At 41.8% G+C, this 19,296-nt stretch overlaps 1 protein-coding gene across 1 annotated transcript in view; it reads right to left on the bottom strand.

Moving 5' to 3' along the window:
• Positions 1-3,866: 3,866 nt before the first annotated feature.
• The window catches only part of cdh23 (cadherin-related 23), a 317,500-nt gene continuing 302,070 nt past the window's right edge, over positions 3,867-19,296 (bottom strand). Inside the window, exons 55-68 of the mRNA XM_080448675.1 lie at positions 17,130-17,243; positions 15,557-15,686; positions 14,248-14,511; positions 12,961-13,122; positions 12,405-12,661; positions 11,292-11,389; positions 11,066-11,186; positions 10,598-10,677; positions 10,396-10,436; positions 10,217-10,277; positions 9,278-9,407; positions 8,574-8,693; positions 7,540-7,650; positions 3,867-4,314 (exon numbers count right to left, since the gene is read on the bottom strand). Of these exons, the coding sequence (XP_080304801.1) occupies positions 3,976-4,314; positions 7,540-7,650; positions 8,574-8,693; positions 9,278-9,407; positions 10,217-10,277; positions 10,396-10,436; positions 10,598-10,677; positions 11,066-11,186; positions 11,292-11,389; positions 12,405-12,661; positions 12,961-13,122; positions 14,248-14,511; positions 15,557-15,686; positions 17,130-17,243 (2,028 nt within the window). The 3' untranslated portion in view covers positions 3,867-3,975. The remainder of the gene's footprint in view (positions 4,315-7,539; positions 7,651-8,573; positions 8,694-9,277; positions 9,408-10,216; positions 10,278-10,395; positions 10,437-10,597; positions 10,678-11,065; positions 11,187-11,291; positions 11,390-12,404; positions 12,662-12,960; positions 13,123-14,247; positions 14,512-15,556; positions 15,687-17,129; positions 17,244-19,296) is intronic.

Genomic DNA, 19,296 nt, shown 5'->3' with positions numbered 1-19,296 from the left:
GCAAAGTGATAAGCATATTTCTACACAAAAAAAATGTTTTTTGCTGGTCAAAGTTACATTTTTACCTTTCTGGTTTATTTTAAAGCAAATGTACCCAGGTCGAAACTTATATCATGCATGTTGGTGATATTCCAATGTATAAAACCATGTGAATCATTTAGCTAAACAAGATTAGCCAGAAGCATTAAGCTAGCCAGGTTAGGTCAAAATGGTGGCCATGGGGCAAGATGAACCAAATGCCTTGGGGTAAATTGAGCCAATTATCCTAATATGAATCACTATTCATATTTTTTATTATGTCTTTGCTTCTCAAATTATGCTGTATGACCTTTCATTTGGATGAATACACTCATTTAAGAGAAGTTTTCAATGTTGTATTAACAATTGCAAATATTCAAAGGTTCTGAATAACAAACTTTATTTAATTGGTTTTATATTGTTTAAATACCATTAAGAAAATAAATAAGAAATGTGTTATTAAATTATTGTTGATACGTGAATACATTATTTGTTCAAGTTTAAACTTGAAAATGCAAAATATCATATGGGTAAATTTACCCCTTGACTAGGATCAACTTACCCCTTACCTGGGGCAAGTTGAACCACATGACCACTTTTTTTTGAGAAACCATATTTTTACAACCATTTGTCATAGATGCACACTCATTATTTCAATTGATAGAAGACATCTTGAAGTTTTAGTAGATGTTTAGATTTTACTTCCATCTCATTTTTCCTTTCCTAGAGGTCAACATAAGTAAAAAGTGGTTCATCTTACCCCGTTCTCCCCTGACCATGATACTACTGACCATTATACTGTCATGATACTGACCATGATACTACTGACCATTATACTGTCATGATACTGTCATGATAGTGACCATTATACTGACATGATACTGACCATTATACTGTCATGATACTGACGATTATACTGACATGACACTGACATGATACTGACCATTATATTGACATGATACTGACCATTATACAGACATGATACTGACATGATACGGAGATGATAACTGACTAGATACTGACCTAGCTCAAAACACATGAACTTGTAGATTTGCTATTATCTACTTTTTGCATGTCACCATTGTGCTAGAAGTATGAAATAAAGTGGTTAATTGAGTTGATGTATACAAACCAAAAAATTTGCTTCTTGATTATTTGATTAATCAGAAAAGTAATCGATGGAATAATTGCCAAGAAGTTAATCGATAGTTGCAGCCCTATTTAACCCATTCAATCGGGGAACGCATCTGTAATTTTTAGATTTCTTTTGGCTATTCAAAAATAGCAGACAAACTGATGAGCTTGTAGATCTGCATTTTTTTTTTTATCGTGACAATTCGTGCAAATCTTTAAGTATATATATCTTTAAAGCGAACAATTGTGAAATATTTTGTTCCAGGAACCCCCAGAAGCAAAGATTTGAGTTACAAATGTTCACTTGAATATATATATTCAAAGATTTTTCTAAAAAATAGCAGATCTACAGGCGCTATGAGCTTGTATATCTGCTATTTTGAATCGCCCAAAGGAATCTAAAATGACAACAGTCTCAGGATTGAATGGGTTAAGTGGTTAATGAATCTGCTCTCACCCATGCTCAGTAATCCTTTTATTTGTGTGACTGAGCATGAGTATTAGAGAGCACATGCTGGATAGGGTACTGTTTGATTTCCTAAGAGATACAGATATAATGTAATACAGTACTTGCGTGAATGTACTTACAGTTACTTAACTTTCCACCACCGCTTGGCTCCCAGCTTCAGTATTTCCAGTACTTGCGTGTGTCGAGTACCAGCTGATATTGTCATTTCCCAATCGGGTTTCCCTTATTTCACTGATCTGGGTCAAAGGCCGTTGCATATTTCTTTTATTATCACAGATCATTCAACATTTCCCAACATGAATCTCAGGGCTGGTGACAATAAATGACAAAAAAACAATAAAAACTTACAAAATGGATGTATAAAAATAATATTAAAAACACACCACTCATTGGAAACGGTGTCAGTTGCTATTACAAAGGAAAACGGACGACAACAACAAATGTCATCATAGCACAATGTACACATACTCCAGACATCCACAACTGTTCTCTACCCATTTTGGTAAGCCAGCATTTTTCTTTAAAAATAACTCTTTTTTTTTTAAAGTTACATTACATTTTCTCTTTAATATTTCCTATAAAATAAAAAAATAAAGCAAACATTGCTCATTTTGAGCGTATACTCTTTTACTCCCTCTGGTGGCAGTGTAAAGTCGGTTCATGGGCACAATGCCATCTTATATACTTCCCAGAATTGGGATAATTTTCTTTTTTTCCCTCAATATTCCACATATTCTCAAGACCACACTAAATCCTCAAGTCCATAGTAAAGGCATTGCATCACTGCCTTCAATATCAAATGTCTCATAAAATGTAATGTTTTGTTTTTGCTGTGGCTCCGTGATAGTCATGGTCCATACTCTCTTTATACAAGACTTCTTTCAAGTAACAGTAAATGGTCTCTCTGTCCATATTTGGCTCATTCCATCCTGGAGTTTGAGCTGGGCCAGTAAAACACAATGTTCATTACTGCCCTTACAGGCTGGAATTTCTCTTCTTGTACCATTTCTCTTTTCTTCCAACAAAGCCTCCTCTTCGGCAGCGATGACATCACTAACAATATTCAAATTGAATATGCAAATCGCCCTTTTTCTCATGGAGGCAGGTGAATACTCTCATGAGTATTACTGAGAGACATTATCAAAGTGCTCTTGTCTATATTTAAACTTGATTTATCTGATCTCTATGTATCCGACGCTCCCCCCCCTCCCCCCAATCAACACTGATTGAACTGTTAAACATGGGGAAAAAATAAAACATGATAAAGAATTGTGTAATTTTCTACAGTCACATTGACGGCCATTCGCTGGTCTGAGTGCATGTAGCTTCATTTTTTTGGTGTGTGTGCATTTGTGTTTGTGTGAGTGTATGCAGTCCAGGTATGACTTCAAAAGAACGTGGGAGAATGAGGCACCATCATACAGTATTTTAGATAAAGGTTTAACAAGCTTCTCCTATCGGGAGGCGTATAGTCTCTCATTTGTTACCTGAACATCACTGAGGTCCAGGTAACCTTGCCTATATTGCAGAAGTGCCTGTTTATGATCTTCCATCATTTAAGGTTGTTTTAATAAACCTACTCTTTGAATGCGTTACCTCAGACCACCATCATCAACATTATAATCCACTCAAACAATCCTTTAGTTAGTGCAGTGGTTCTCAAAGTGGGGTCTAGGGACCCCCAGGGTTCCTTGCGGGGGTTCCAAATGGACCCTTACAGCTCTGTAACTCTGAGAGCGTACAAATGGAACCAAAAGGACCCGTCACGGTAGCCTGGTTCAGGACCATAAACCCCTCCCACTCTCTGAGTGGACTGCTTCTCTTGGTCTGGTGTTGTAATGTGAACCTAGGATTTATTCTGTACAAAAAATGTATTGTCCAATGAGAGTCGGAGGTGGGGGTGGGGATCCCTTGTGATTGGTTTAGGGAAATTCAAAACCAATTCTAATTGGTTCAGGGAAATTCTAATCCCCTCCCCCTTGTAATCGCCTACACTGGAGCGAATGTCAGACTGAAGCTCCACGCAGCTTCAGTCTGATAATCAGGCTACCATCACGGTCCATTTGGCACCATTTGCACCGTTCCACAGTTATGAGGGTCCATGACATTAGAAAAAGTTTGAGAACCAATGAGTTGTACAGTACACCGTCCCACACTGACTTCTTGAGGTTGAGGTTCTTGAGATTCCCCCTCCTAGACTAGACACACTCCACTTCTACCCCCCCTCCCCTCCCCCAGCCACGCCTCCCTATCAGGATATGGGTGTTGGGGAGATGGGTGGGCCCGGGGGTGGGGGCAGCACAAGGACACACACTAGCGGTTGACTGTTCTCAGACCAGCGAGGCCTCGGCTAGTCATAACTCAGTTATCTCCAGGGGCGTCTCCGACTGGGTGCTGTCTCCGTCCTTGGTGCGGTGCATCGGGGTGGACTTGGCCGACTCCGTGCGAGCGTTGCGTTCGGAATAGAGCCCGCCGTCGCCGTTCAGCGTCTCCAGAGAACGTCCCAGAGCCCGCTGGTCGTCCTCCGGCAGGCTGTTGACGTCGGAGCTCAGGAGCGTGCCCGTGCTGCCGTGGACCACGTGCACGCCGTCGGGACCCCTCATCTCCACGGGCAGCTTGTGCTTGAAGCGGAGTGTCCCGCGGCCGCCACCCATCCCGAGACGCTCGTCGTCGTCCATGTCGCTCTGGATCAGCTGTTGGGTTGGGGAATTAAATTAGTGTTTGACAGAGATGATATGGACACACATGGAGGATGCAGTAGGTCAACAGGACCTGAGCTCCTTCCATGGAAATACATTGAAGAGCAGTACAGCCGGGAAGAGAAGAAGTCTGGAGATGAGAATCACTGAAACAAAGTGAACCAGAGTGCAGCAGAAGAGCAAGTGAGTCTACAGTGTAGACTCTACAAAGTGAGTTCAGCTCAGTGGTGGACAGTAACTGTATTTACTGTGCTGCATTTAAGTACTTTTCTTTCTTTTTTCTGTATCTGTACTTTACTTGAGTATTTCTTTATTTTTGGTAGCTTGGACTACATTTCTAGAAAGTGACCACCGGGAACAAAACGTACAAAAATACATTGTAAATCTCTATTTCAAAAATAGTGATTTTCTTTTTTTGGAAAGGTTCAAAATTTCAATGCAACAATGCATTGATATTAAAAAGAAAATGTACTACATTGTAATTTGTACTTTTGTAAGTATTTTGAATGTTTTTTACATTGGACGACGTAGTGTATCATGGCATTTAAAAATAAAGTTTTTTACATTGGACGACATAGTGTAGCATGGCATTTTTTTAAAGCGTCTAACTTTGAATACCTAAGTATTTTTTAAGAATAGGCTACTCCAGTTACTCCATTTAAGTCAAGTACAAATTTGACTGAGCAACTTTCATTTGTAGTTGAGTAATATTTGACCAGGAGTATCTATACTTTGACTCAAGTACTAGGGTTGAGTACTTTGTCCACCACTGGTTAATCTTAATTTATACTCCATTGCAACGATGTTGCTTGCCCGACAAGATTTTATCTTCAAGCTGACATGTCAGTATAAATTAGGCTATAGGGGTCACACCTGGTTCAAACAATAGTTAAACACTTTCTTCCCTACAGACAAATCCACAGAGCACTCCCCTGGTGCAATCATAACTGCGGTGTCAGAATGCACACCACAGCAGGAGTCTGACACCGCAGCGCTCTGTGGATTCTAAGGCATAGTTCAGATGTAAAGTAAGTTGCCAATCACAGATAACTATATTTTATACCGGAATTTTCATTTTCAGTTTCTTCTGATTATCAGACTTTCTCATACACATTATTTTGCGACATACTGTATATTGCAGATGCCCCTTGCGTAGCATCAGAGTAGGCTAAAACTCACTATAAGAACTGTTCACAATGCTATTTGACCCAGGTCTGATTCATACTGTGGTCAGGAAATCACAAAAAGGATTAGCAAATCAGAAAACACAATATTTCAGAAAACGGAAAGAGTAGATATAAATATTTGATGTCACTATAAAATAGAATCATTTATGACTTTTTGTGTATTCAATTATTTGAGTATCTAGGTCTATTAAAATGCATCTACCCAGGGTACCAATAATATGGAGTGGAACATTTATAATGTTTATATGCTTATTTATAATATAATAATACAATACATATATTATAATGTAGTGATGTGTCCTATTTCCTGATGAAAATGTGTCTTATTGCTGTTCTTTTACACAACCCAATATTCTTGAGGGAGATAAAGGTCTTGCCTCAGTTTAACCTAAATTTTATATAAGTTGATGTTTGCTTGTCTTTAATGACACTTCATTGTGTTGTCTCATGCCTAGCTGTGTGTGTTCTGTCATCTTCTCTCACTGTCTTGAATGTCCAACCCTCTGTGCAAAACAATTTAGTGTTTTTTTTAGACCTAGCAAGCTGAAGGGCTGTGTGTGATGATTTTCTTACAATACATATATATATTGTCTTATTTCTTCACCCTGCATGGTTAGTAGGCATGTAACGATTCACTCAACTCACGATATGATTTGAATCACGATACTAGGTTCACGATACGATTTTCCAGGATTTTTTAACAAAATAATTTTCCAGACAAATGACCGAAAAATCATGTTTTAAATAATTTCTATTACACAAATCCAGTATTTCCTTCTCTTTAATTATTATTATTATTTTTTTTTTACAATACTGTGTTTTCTCTAATTGTCTTTTCAATACAGTACCAAATGACTGAAAACGATTTCTCTTTTTTACGTGCCCTCTGCTGTTTGCGTCGCAATATTCTTTTAATTAAATCGATTTTAATCAATTTATGATAAATCGTTACATGCCTAATGGTTAGTATAATTCTTCCATGACAATAATAGTGACGACGATGGGATCATTACTCCATCCTCATCAACAGCAGACACACTATTCAAAGAACTTCAGGGTGAAGGAAGTTCTGTGAAGCGGATCAAAACAATAGAAGACACAAGAAATCACAGCAGCAGCAACCATGCAAAATCAATGACTACAAACCTCACATCCGCACAAGATATGAACTCTGCGATGACTACAAAAATGGAAGGAAATGTTGGGAGAAGAAGGAACAGAGGGAAAGAAGCATGCATGCTATTTTAACACTGATCTGCTGAGATGACAAAACTTTCCACATGTCCTGAACAGAATAATGACAAAGTGTCTTTACCAACAAACAGACAAGCAACAGACAGACTAGAAGGAACGTTTACTATTTAAAACTGTGTTGTGTGTAAAATCATAATTGTATACCGATAGCCTACTACTATTACATTGGTTATGTTGATGTTATATGTTTGTGATAGTGGAGATTTTGCAAAATAGAAGACTGAATGTGTTATGTTTACTGTACTACAAGGCATTTTGAAGCCACAATAAATGTAATTACCGGATATCCTACACACTGATAAAAAAAACTACTACAGTAACCCAGACACACTTAATGGAGGGAAGACAGACAGACAGACAGACAGACAGACAGACAGACACCACAGAGAGTGAGCGAGAGAGAGAGAGAGGGGGGGGCTGGAAGAGGTGGTGTGTTTGTGGGCACGGAGATGTCAGATCTTACAATGTAGATTTCTTTATTATTATCATGGCTGTATCCAACACTATTATGTTGGTCCTGCATCTATGAGTGTTTTCAGTTTTACTAAGCTGTTTTCTGTAATGCTAATTGGTTTTGTGAACCGTTATGTTTCGCACTTCCAGGCCACCATAGTTTAAAGCTAGCAATGCAAGAAGTGGTGAGACAGAATTGCACATCAGAGGTAGCAGCAGCAGAAGAGGGGAAAAAGAGTGAAACAAGATCGCCCTCCAGTGGCGGGAAACTGGAACAGCACACAGCAGCAGGTGAAGAACTCTGCCTCTCTGAACGAACCCCCACCTCAGTGATGGATGAGTGGTCTCCCATGCTGGTAGATTTGGTGACCAGTCTTTCTGCAAAGAGCTTTTTCAACCTCAGGTAGTCATCCAGGACAACCTTGAGCAGGGAGCCCTGACAGGACGGCAGTTATAATCAAACACAATCTATCACATCTACTGTCGCTGTCGGGCAGAAAACTTCTGATCTACATTCAGTCCATTTCAGTCTATTTCTCACTCCTCTGGGTCTATCTCTTTATTTTTATTTTCAAGACATGAGTTGTTAGGTTCAGCCCTCTGACCGTGTCTCCCATATGTTTTATGACAAATGGACAGAGAGACTACATGAATAATGGAAAAAAAATACATTTGAGTTTGAATTTCAGTGAGTGCATTTACATTTACATGCAGGTTCACACAGGTAAAATGGAGGGTTAATTGCGACCAAAACCAGGTGCTGCATTTAGCTTTGATCGCTGCAGCGAGCAAAGGCTGGCCAGCCATTTGTACAGCCTCATTCATTGGCCCAAAACACTGTCGCCTGAAATTACACTCAGCAATTTGCTCACAGCTGTGAAGTTGACAGCAGTTTGACAGCTGTTAGATTTTGCAGAAGAAAGATTCCATTTGAATTATAGATTCCACTTGAATAGCCAGCTAAATACCCCGATTACTGGAAACAGTCATATTATATTAGATGTAATAGAAGTGTTTACAATACATCCATAGCATTTGTGAGATAACAGCAGTAATCTGGGTTTACAGCTACATATTCAGACACGTGCACAAGAACCTGTAATAAATAAGGCTATAGCAGGCTACATTTCCAAATAAATCAAAAGATTCGGCAAGTATTAGCCACCTTAATCGGGTTTACATGCTTACCTTACATGCTTACCTTACATTCTTACCTTGCCCCCCCCCCCCCACTATACCAGTGTTTTGCATGACCATTTCAATAAACTTAAACGGGGTAAGATCGGCTGTATGTATGCATGTTAACACGCTCATTGTGTTTACACCCCTGGATAAAGTAACAGAACTTGTGTCTCTCACCTTAATAGGCCCCTCCCTCATGATCTGACCCAACTTGGCGATGTTGTCGTACTCCTGAATGGCTGCTCTCAAATACCGGTCATCCTCAGGCTTAGCTTGAGGCTCCCTGCCAAATGTCCCCTGTAAAATAACACACACACATGAAAGCATGTATGGACACACAAAGACAGACACAATCAATGGAACATCCACACATAGACCCAGGCGCGCGCACGCACACGCACACACACACACACACACACACACACACACACACACACACACACACACTTATACTGTACACTAGGGCCTGCCCCACCACCAACCCGTAAACATTTATGGGCATGCACACAAACTCATCATTGGTGTGCACATGCCAACATAGACACACGCATTTACTGTACGCTCATCCGTAGACACACACACATGGCCAGACACACCAACATGCACAGTTATTGACTGATATTGTGAGGTGTGTGATGGGGTGACTGAGAGGCCAAATGATATTAAGAAGTGTAAACTTGAATGATGGCGGTGTCATCCCCCCACAGTGGCAAAAAAGGCAATATAATTGATCGAGAATCACAAGCGTCTTGACGGCACTGTATCTCTCTGCACTCTGTGTATATATGGTTATATTCATGTGTTTATTTTTTATAGTATTTTACACTGAACACTGACAGTTATTGTGTAATAAGTGAGCCCAGATGGATGGCGGTACTAACATGAGTGCGTGCTGGGCTGTTCCACAGGTCCGTGATCTCACTCAGGTTCTCAGGCAGGTCGTCTTCGTGGTCGGCCTGGGCAGCCAGCTCCAGGTTGCGGCAGAATGGGTCCAGCCACACCGGGTTAGCTCTGCGTACACACACACACACACACACACAGACTTATGTAACTTGCCGACACAACAGCAACAAATTCGGTTTAGAATTTGGCATTGCGTGATATTTTTGACAGTCACACCAGACCTGAAAATAATATGCCCTGCCTCAAGGTTTCATTGAGACTCATATAACATGGGTTGGTAAAATCAAAAAATGCGACAAAAAACAAAATCAAATTGGATGATGAATATGAAATCTAAGGCTACAAACTGTAGGTCAAGGTGAAATCCACAACACAAGGTAAGGTGAACTTAAAGGGATAGTTCACCCCCAAATTTTTTTCCTATCGATTACACACCCCATGAAGACTTGAATTCATGGAGATTTTTTTGTTTTTGTCGCATTCCTAAGCCAATAATTTGATGACCGGCGGCGGCTCCGGTAGGAGACTCAAAGTGTCAACTTTGAGTCTCCTACCGGAGACATTAGCATCTTTCCGCCGGTCATCAAATGATTGGCTTAGGAATGTGACAAAATGAATTCAAGGCTTCATGGGGTGTGTAATTGATAGAAAATAAGTCATTTTTTTAAACCTCCATGTAGGTTAACTATGGAGGAATGGATAGAGCAATGCATTTCTCCCAAGAAACTAAACATGAGCCATGATGAACAAACCGTCACAATACACCATAGCCTGTTGCGAGTTATTCCTTATATGTAACACATACTGACCAATACTGTATGTGCACAAAAAATATCTCCTTGCATAACAGCAGAACAAACTGATAGAAATCGCCTCGCTAAACGCCCACAATGAATAAGGCAAAAATGTAATCTCACCCCTCAAAGGAGTACTTGTTGGTGTTGGGCATATCTAGAATGTCCATGAGGCCCTGGTTCCCTGAATTGCAGAGGACAGATAGATAGACCTGTTAGAAATACAGCCTTGGACATCTTGCCACATCTCGCTGTTAACGGCTGGAAGGGAATGTACCCTTCATTGTTGCTATATTTCTCACCTGTAGACCCAGCCACAATTGCCTTCAGCTTCCTCTTGTGCCTGCCACAGGAAATAGAGAAGTCATGGTGTGATAAACATGTTTACATGACTGCTCACACTTACTGTAGCACAAAAACATTTAAAACACATAAGACCAACTCATGCAGTATTTGCCCTACGTTACAGAATGAAATGTGGTATTATTGAATGAGGAGTCTTACACTCTGCGATAATGCCAGTTCATCAGGGCAAACAATATACCAGCCAAGCACAGCAGCACAGCCAGGATAATTATGACCATCTGAGAAGAGAGGGAGAGATAGAAGAGAGAGAGAGGATGGAGCTTTATCTTACCTAAAGAGAAGATAAATAGGAAGGTGCGCTCTGTGGAATGCATATCTCTGCAAGGCCAGGTGGTCTATGACGTCAGTTATCTATGACATATGACTCCATATTTTGGCAAGGTTTCATCCCGATTCGACCGCCATAGATGAAATATTTAAAGAAAGATAATACACAATATGTGTGATCGGTCCAGCGGTTTGCGAGATTAGCCCCGGACACAGACTCACAGACAGATGGATAAACAAACAGGGGCGAAAACATAATCGCCCCCTTGCTTTCGGCCTGGCTGGGATAACAAAATGCATTCCTATGCTCTTTCTGTAGAAGCCCCTCGCTACACAGACCTGCAGCGTGGAGGGATCCTCCGGTACTTTGCCGCTGACGGCAGGCTGAACGTCCATGACGTTGTAGTTCCTGAACAGGTTCCTGAGCTGCTCCTGATTCTCATCGATCATCTGGATTACCCTGCCGGAAAACACGTCACATGGGACATTCATCATCCGGGACAACACTGAGGTAGGATTCTATCTAATCAATGATAAGCAAACTGTTAAGAAACGCAAATGAGACCTTTCAACATCCATGATGCGGTCGGTCTGCTTGTCGACCACATGGATCAGCACGTCCGTCTGCGAAAAATTCACCCTCCCCTTCTTGTCTACGTGGAACTAAAGGAAAGAAGAAAGAACAAAATAATCATGTGGGTCTCAAGATCCACATGGAAATGTGGAACCCGGACTTGGCTTAAGTTTGCTATGATTTAAGACTCCAAATTTTGGCAAAGTTTCAGCTTGATCAGAGCCTCATTGACCATTATTAAGTTAAATATTTGAAAAAAATGTAAGGTACTTCACTGGCCTACCGGTAGTATGCACAAGATATTTGCCACTGATTGGTCTAGCCAGTGGTTTACAAGATTAGCTCCAGATACACAGATAGACAAAAAGATTTCGAGATCCACTTAGGAACCGCATGGCTCCCATGTGGATCTTGGACTTTGTGGCCAGCCTGTGAAGTCAGTCATCTATGGCATATGACTCCAAATATTGTACGTATTATAACTTATGACTCCAGATATGAGCAAAGTTTCAGCCCAATCCGAGCCCCATCGACTTCCATTCCAAATTAACGTTGAATAATATCATATGTGAAAGAAAATGTGTGGAGGTACTATGGCCTGGGGGCAGCGTGTACAAGGAACTTGCCATGATCAGTCCAACGGTTTGCGAAATTAGCTCTAGACGCACGCGCACGCGCACTCGCACGCACACGCACACGCAATAAAAAGAGGTCCGGTCTGTGAGTGTAATTAAGAGAGAGGTCAAGCATTAGTCTGGAGAAGTAAGTGGCAGCCTGTTGGGACAACAGGCTCATTAACACCCAATTAACCCTCACCTTTTATTAAGACCTGTGTGTGTCAATGGGTGTTAGTGGGGAGGTCAAGCAGATCAACCAAATTACACGGGAGACGAGGTTGTTTTGAGCTTTTCCCAAAGAAAAGACACTTAATTGAATGAATCCAGTGTTCAATCTGATTTCTCAGTAAGCACGGTCCAACGTAAATGGTGCAGTCATTTAAGTTGGACTGTGATATTCAACAAAGAAAGGGATCAGTTGTGCCTCATCATTTGCTATTGTTTTTATCCGAATAAACACACTGAAACTCTCTAACCAGTTATTCACCTGTACGTCATCTGTGTTGACAATGGCTCCAGTGATGTTGGACAGCAGTTTGATGAACTCGTCCTGGAAGAGGCGGACGTTCTCCGGGATCTCGTTGATCACAATCTTGACCCTCTGGTCGTCCCGTAGAATGTATATTCTCACCATGGTGACGTCGATGTGGTGCGCCTCGTCCTGCACGTACACCTCAACCAGGAAGAAGCCGGGGTCATAGGCAGTGAACAGATCGTAGGTACGGATGATACCGTCTGTCTCACCTGGGGATGGCACACAAGACACAGGAATGGAGCTGTTACATAGGATGTAGATGAGTCATATGGGATGTACATTAATGGCACTAAGAACACCGATTGATTTCACTAATTAGGTCTGGAGATGAGAAAAAAGGGAAAAGTAAAGTTATACCACTGCCTTTTCTCTTCTATGACACAAACAAAATCTAAAGTATATTTGCGTATATCCAGCATCTCCAAATCAGAGCCACGGTGTGAAAAACATAAGTGAAGATGATAAAGATTCAGATTTCCATAGTGCGTATGTATTGTATGTGGCTCACCTATGATAAAAATGTTGTCCACAACTTCGGTATCGTTGGATTGCAGCTTGATGTAGCGGATTGACATGATACCGTAGCGGACCACACTGTTGTTGCCGATGTCATGATCAACAGCCATCACCTGGATCAGATCCGAGCCCACCTTGGCATCCGCTGCCACTCCTGCAACAGTCAGAACAAACAGTTAAGCCTGAGTGAAACACTCAGTTGCGTATAAATCAGTTACAGAATTATACAGGTTCTATTTCATATTCTCCTGACTACTAGAGGTAGTGCTTTAACCCATTAAGACCGGGAATGCATCTGTGCCATTTTAGATTTTCGCGCACCGAGTGCTGCGCTATGGAGGGACAGCGAGTGCATTTTCCGGCAGCGGCTGCTGCCGCGGAGCTGCCGGCGGCGCCAGCTTTGGGAGTGTGCTGCGTTTGTGTAACGCAGTCCCCACCAATATTATTTACGATTCTGTGCCTATCGGTACATAACTCGGACGGCGCTTAGTCGACTAGCAGACCATCGGCCGGTCGTCGCAGGCACTCGCGCCTGGAGGCGCTCGGGCGCGACTCCTTGGCCTCAAGGTCTGCTGAGTCGGCGCGCCTCCGTCATGGTCCAAAACTATACTTTATCGGCGGAAAAAAGAAGTTGACTGCCGCTCCTCCACCGGCAGTTCCGCGGCAGTTCCGCTGCTGCCGCTCCTCCACCGGCAGTTCCGCGGCAGTTCCGCTGCTCCGCCGGCAGCTGCCGCTCCACCGCCGGCAGTCACTGACGGCAGCTGCCGCTCCTCCACCGGCAGTTCCGCGGCAGTTCCGCGGCAGCAGCCGCTGCCGGAAAATGCACTCGCTCCTTCTGGCGCTATGAGCTTTTAGATCTGCTATTTTTGAAAAATCGTGAACAAAATGTTGTGTGAATCTTTGAATACATATATATTTTTTAAACAGCATTTTTTACTCAAATCTTTGCTTCTGTAGGTCCCTGGAACAAAATATCTTACAAGAGTTGGCTTTAAAAATATATATATTAAAAGATTTGCACACATTTTCACGATAAAAAAAAAAAAAGCAGATCTACAAGCTTGTATATCTGCTATTTTTGAATAGCCAAAGACATCTAAAATGACAGAGATGCGTTCCCGGATTGAATGGGTTAAGGACTGAGTATTCCCCTTCGCGAATGCATAAAGTACCGCCTCTGGAGGTCATTCGGGTACACTCTCTTCTGCTCTCTACCCCTCTCTCTCTGTCTCTCTCTCTCTCTCTCTTCCTCTCTCTCTGCCTCTCTAAACAATGGTACCTGCAGTGTACTCGTCCTTGGTGAAGCGTGGCGGCTGGTCATTGATGTCTTCCAGGAAGATGCGGACTTCCTGCAGGGTGGGGTCATTCGCCGGGTCCAGGGCTCTGGCCCGCGACGCCCTCTGGCCCCGGGGAGGAGACCAGTTCCTGTTGCTGGAGGCCTTGACAACGATGGAGTAGACGGGGATCTCCTCGCGGTCCAGGTCCTTCTTGACCTTCAGCACGCCAGAGGGATTCAGGCCAAAGTTTCCCTCGCTGTTCCCTCCTGCGAGGAGAAAGTGGAGAGGATCGTGATAACCTATTTTAACCACTTAAACCCCCTATACCTCTCTGTATGAAACAGACCTGAGTTGCAACTGTACTTGGTATGCTCTTTTTTCTTTTGCCACAAATAGCTCACAACGCGTTGAGTTTGTAGATCTGTTATGATGCTGTAATTCTAATGAAAATGTCTTTAGAGAACATAACTTTTTAGATTAATTCTTTCTTCAAGGACTATTTATTAACTCTCTCAGTGCCACACAACGAGATATCCCGAGTTTTTTCTGAATGCCCTCAGTACCAAAATGAGAAATCCCGAGTTAATTATTATTATTTATTTTTTTTATGTTCAGAACCCAAGTTATCATTATCTGAAGATTTGCAGCTCCATCCACTCTTTGTTTAACTTATAACTGAAAAAGGCTGTATCTCGCTTCCTAAGCACTTTTTTTTTACTTTGAAAAAAAATAAAATTGCTGAACATATTTTTTTTATTTCATTGGCACTGAGAGAGTTAAGAGTTTTAGTTTTTACTCCATAGAGGGCAAAGAGGAGGGGATTACAACAACAACAACAACAAAGGAAACATCCACACTTATGATCAAATTTTTTTTCTTCAAAACTAACTAAAACTAAACTATAATGAAAAATCCCAAACTATTATAACCTTGGTTTAAACCAGGATGTTTGACAGCCTGTGCCGGAATTTAAAGCACATTTCCGATCTGCTGTTGATAGGGAATGTTTTTATTACATACATCCGTAGGAACATGTTAATACTTTCAGATATAATAAATTGAATAATATAATAATAAATTGCTTTATTCAGCTATATGTATCCTTGATTAAAATATGTCCAGCACCTTCCTTTTGCCTATAGCATTCTACTGCCACTTGGGAATGATGTGGTCTCTGTATGGAATACGTTGCGCTTCATTTAGCAGTGGAAGAGAGATTCGTTAGATTAGAGTAAATTAGATTAGTGTGTGTGTGTGTGTGGTGTATACAATAAGTGTGACTGATGTACAACAATGAGAGAGACCCCTCACCTGCTATGAAGTAATAGACCACAGCGTTGGAACCTTCATCTGCATCCACAGCTCCAGTCACATTCCCCGCGATGGTCCCTGGAGGTGAGTGCTCAGGCACTGACAGCATCTGGTACGACATACTGCCACGCTGAGACACACACACACACACACACACACACACACACACACACACACACACACACACACACACACACACACACACACACACACACACACACACACACACACACACACACACACACACACACACACACACACACACACAGTGTCAGACTGAAGAATTGCATAGAAGATGTACACAAAGTGTTGACTGTTGATATTTTCCGTAGGCCCTTATAGGTGCTTCCCATGCAAAAAAAGTATAAATGCCTCAAGAAATGTGAAGTGCTAATGTGTAGAATTTGTGTTTTCATCATAAGAACGTGTTTCTATACTAGAAACACAAGGACAGAAAAGACCCAATACCAGAATTACACGTGTATGGGAGTGTAAAAATGGACCCATAAAGCATTGCAGAGGGTAATGCGGTTAGACCAGCACATCTGTGTGAGCATGACAGATATTATATCAGCAAAGCTTGCAGGCTTATCAAATATCCATGGACTGTTTCACATGCCGCCACTTGGAAAATGGATTGGTAGCCACAGAGCCATTGGCAGTAGGCTGCTTCCCCCAGACAATCAGGTTTATGAACAAGCAGGAAAGGAAGAAGAACAATAACAAGCTTTGAAAATGCTAATCCCCCCAATATGGCTGTCTGCCTGTGTGTACAGCTGCCCCCCCCCCCATACTGGCCCCTTACATATCAAGACTGCACACAGTAGTAGGAACCATGCACACACAGCACCTTCAAACACCTCAAAGAGTGCTATGATAGTCATTAGCTAGTCAGCAGCACCATAGTCAGTAATTATAGTCAGCACCATAGTCAGCACTATAGTCAGTAACTATAGTCAGTGCCATAGTCAAATAGTCAGCACCATAGTCAGTAACTAGTCAGTGCCATAGTCATATAGTCAGCACCATAGTCAGTAACTAGTCAGTGCCATAGTCATATAGTCAGCACCATAGTCAGTAACTATAGTCAGTAACTACAGTCATCACCACTAATGTAAATACCATGCTTTTTTTGGTGCTATTGTTGCCATTCCTTATTGTCACTTTGTTATTGTTGTTATTGCTGCTACAATGTTGACCATCCAAAACCAAATCATGTTACTGTCCTGTCCTGTTCTGTTCTGTTCTCTAAGATGTAACAATATAAATATAGAATCTTGACTCTTGAATTAAGGTTCAGGATTTTGCAGTGTACCCTGTCAACACCAATAGTGAAGAAACAAAGGAAATCGAGGGTAGAGAGGAGGGCACAAGTTCTTGATGTTCCGGATGTGAACCCATTGCTTTGTGGTTATGTGGTCAGGGCCAAAACATGTTGAATGTATTACATTTCTTTCCACTCACTACGGTGATATATACAGGCGCATAATACAAGATAGAATAACTGACCAATAGACAGGGTGCTTAGAGGAGGATAATCGTCGCTGTGACCATGGATCTTTTCTATACTCACTGGAGGTTTATGGAAAACGGGCTCATTGTCATCAATGTCCGTCAACGCCACTTGAAGGAGCTGAGTAGTCTCATAAGGCACTGGCTGGCCCAGGTCATAGGCCACAATGATAAGCTGAGGAACAGAGGAACAGAGCACATGTGAATGCAATGAATTATGTGGTTTGGATGGGTCCAATCCATGTCAATCCAAGGTTCAATCCTAGGGCTTCTGTGTGAATAGCGTTTAAGGTAGATACACACACATGCATATTCTCACTGGCTCTCTAAAGGCCAGTCCACACTCCTTGCAACTACTTGCAACCATTATCCCCAAATGGCACCGGACTGCAACTAGTCAGTCCAGACTGCTGCAATTTCTTGCAACTCGTTGTAAGTTGCGATTAGTTGCATTGTTGTGGAGTGGGTTTAAACTTTAGTCTGTTTTCAGATTGGGACGATATTAAGTTAACACATTGAGTGCCATAAACGGTCCGGACCGTTTTTGAGAATCCATGCGTCATATTTTAATAAACCTCTGGCACACAATGTGTTAATATTGAATGTACTGTTATTTACACTATATAAAGTTGTGTGTTTGGGCCCGGACGGCTAGGGTAGCGGTCCGGGCACCTAGGCTGCCTGACAGCGGGTTCGAATCCCGATCCCGACAACCTTTGCTGCGTATCACTCCCCATCTCTCTCTCCCCATTTCCTGTCAGACTACTGTACTATCTAATAAAGGCAGAAAAAGCCAAAAGAATATCTTAGAAAATTAAATTAAATAAAAAGGTTGTGTGTTTCCTGCGAGCGGATAGGCGGGCGGCTTATGCCCAAATACGGAAATGCCTGATGTCACAGCACTGGCAGATTATGCCCAAATATGGACATGCCTGATGTCACAGCAGTGATGTCATTAAAAATGGGCAGTGTTAGGCGGCGGTCGACGTCAGCACAAATCAGCGATGTTAGACAATGGTTCCTGTTGTGAAATTTGATATCCTTTAAAGCTAATTGATATCCTTTTAAAGCTTTAGTTATTACTAGTTGGTATTATAATAAGAGTATGCGATTGTTTTTAATACTATTGTTTCATTGCTGTCCGTATAAAGACTAAAAAAGAAGACATTACTAACCCATTAAATCATTACAGGCAACTATATTAATTGTGTTCATGGCTGGTGTGCATTTGGGCCCACTTGAAAAAAGGGTCATTTTTAGAACAATGGCAGATGTTGGAAAGTACCTTGTGTGTGGCTCAAGTGATGAGAATGACTGAGTTTATAGCAGTGTATGTAATAACAGGATATAAATGAGCAACTGTAAAATGTCAAAACATCAGATGACCCGTTGGTGTGAATCAAGGGTCATCTGTCTGGGCTTGTGTATTGGTTCCTTTCTCCACTTCTCTAATCTTTAAGATGCAGATTGATAGAAGTGCCCCCCCCCCAACGGCTTGCAGAGAAATGCGGAATCAGATGGCGAGGGGCAGACAAGCAGATGACGCTCCCAACTGGAAGACCACCCATTATTAATAAGGCTCCAGGGACAATTTAGCGGGGCTCTGACTTTGTGAACTGACCTCGATGCAACCTGTTTGCTGATAAGGAAAGCTAGAGTGGGAGCCCAGAGATCTCTGTTGTTAAGTACATTTCTATGTTCAATCTGTATTACTGATTAATAAATACACTTAATTTTAACAGTCTTGTCTGCTCTTAATTTCACCAATATAACGGACGTGCGGAGAGCGTGATCCTGAAGGGTAACAAATGATTTAATTGCAATTTGTCTGTTGTTTGAAATCTCCATCAGTAGAGTGAGAGGTGGAAGGAGGGAGGGGGAGAGGGAGAGAGAAGGAGAGAGGCCAATCCTGGGTTGAAACCCGAACGCGCTGATCGACGCGTCACTTCGAGATGCGTAGTCAGCGCAATAACCCCAGCAAAGTCGGGCAAGCTGATAACGCGCCATATTTTCTGCTTGCATACTGTATATTTCAGCAATGTTGCAATATCCCCCGATGTATATGTTTTGCATAACTAAAATAGGACTACATCGCAATATGATATTTTCGATATCGCCTAAGCATACACACACAAACCCAGACACACACATTTACTCATCCACAGACACACACACACACACACACACACACACACACACACACACACACACACACCAGTGGTGGAAAA

Source organism: Gymnoscopelus braueri (assembly GCF_963280865.1).
Source record: "Gymnoscopelus braueri genome assembly, chromosome: 14".
In the NCBI taxonomy this organism is placed as follows: Eukaryota; Metazoa; Chordata; class Actinopteri; order Myctophiformes; family Myctophidae; genus Gymnoscopelus; species Gymnoscopelus braueri.
Note: the sequence above shows the minus strand (reverse complement) of the source record. Positions and strands in the feature narration are given on the sequence as shown.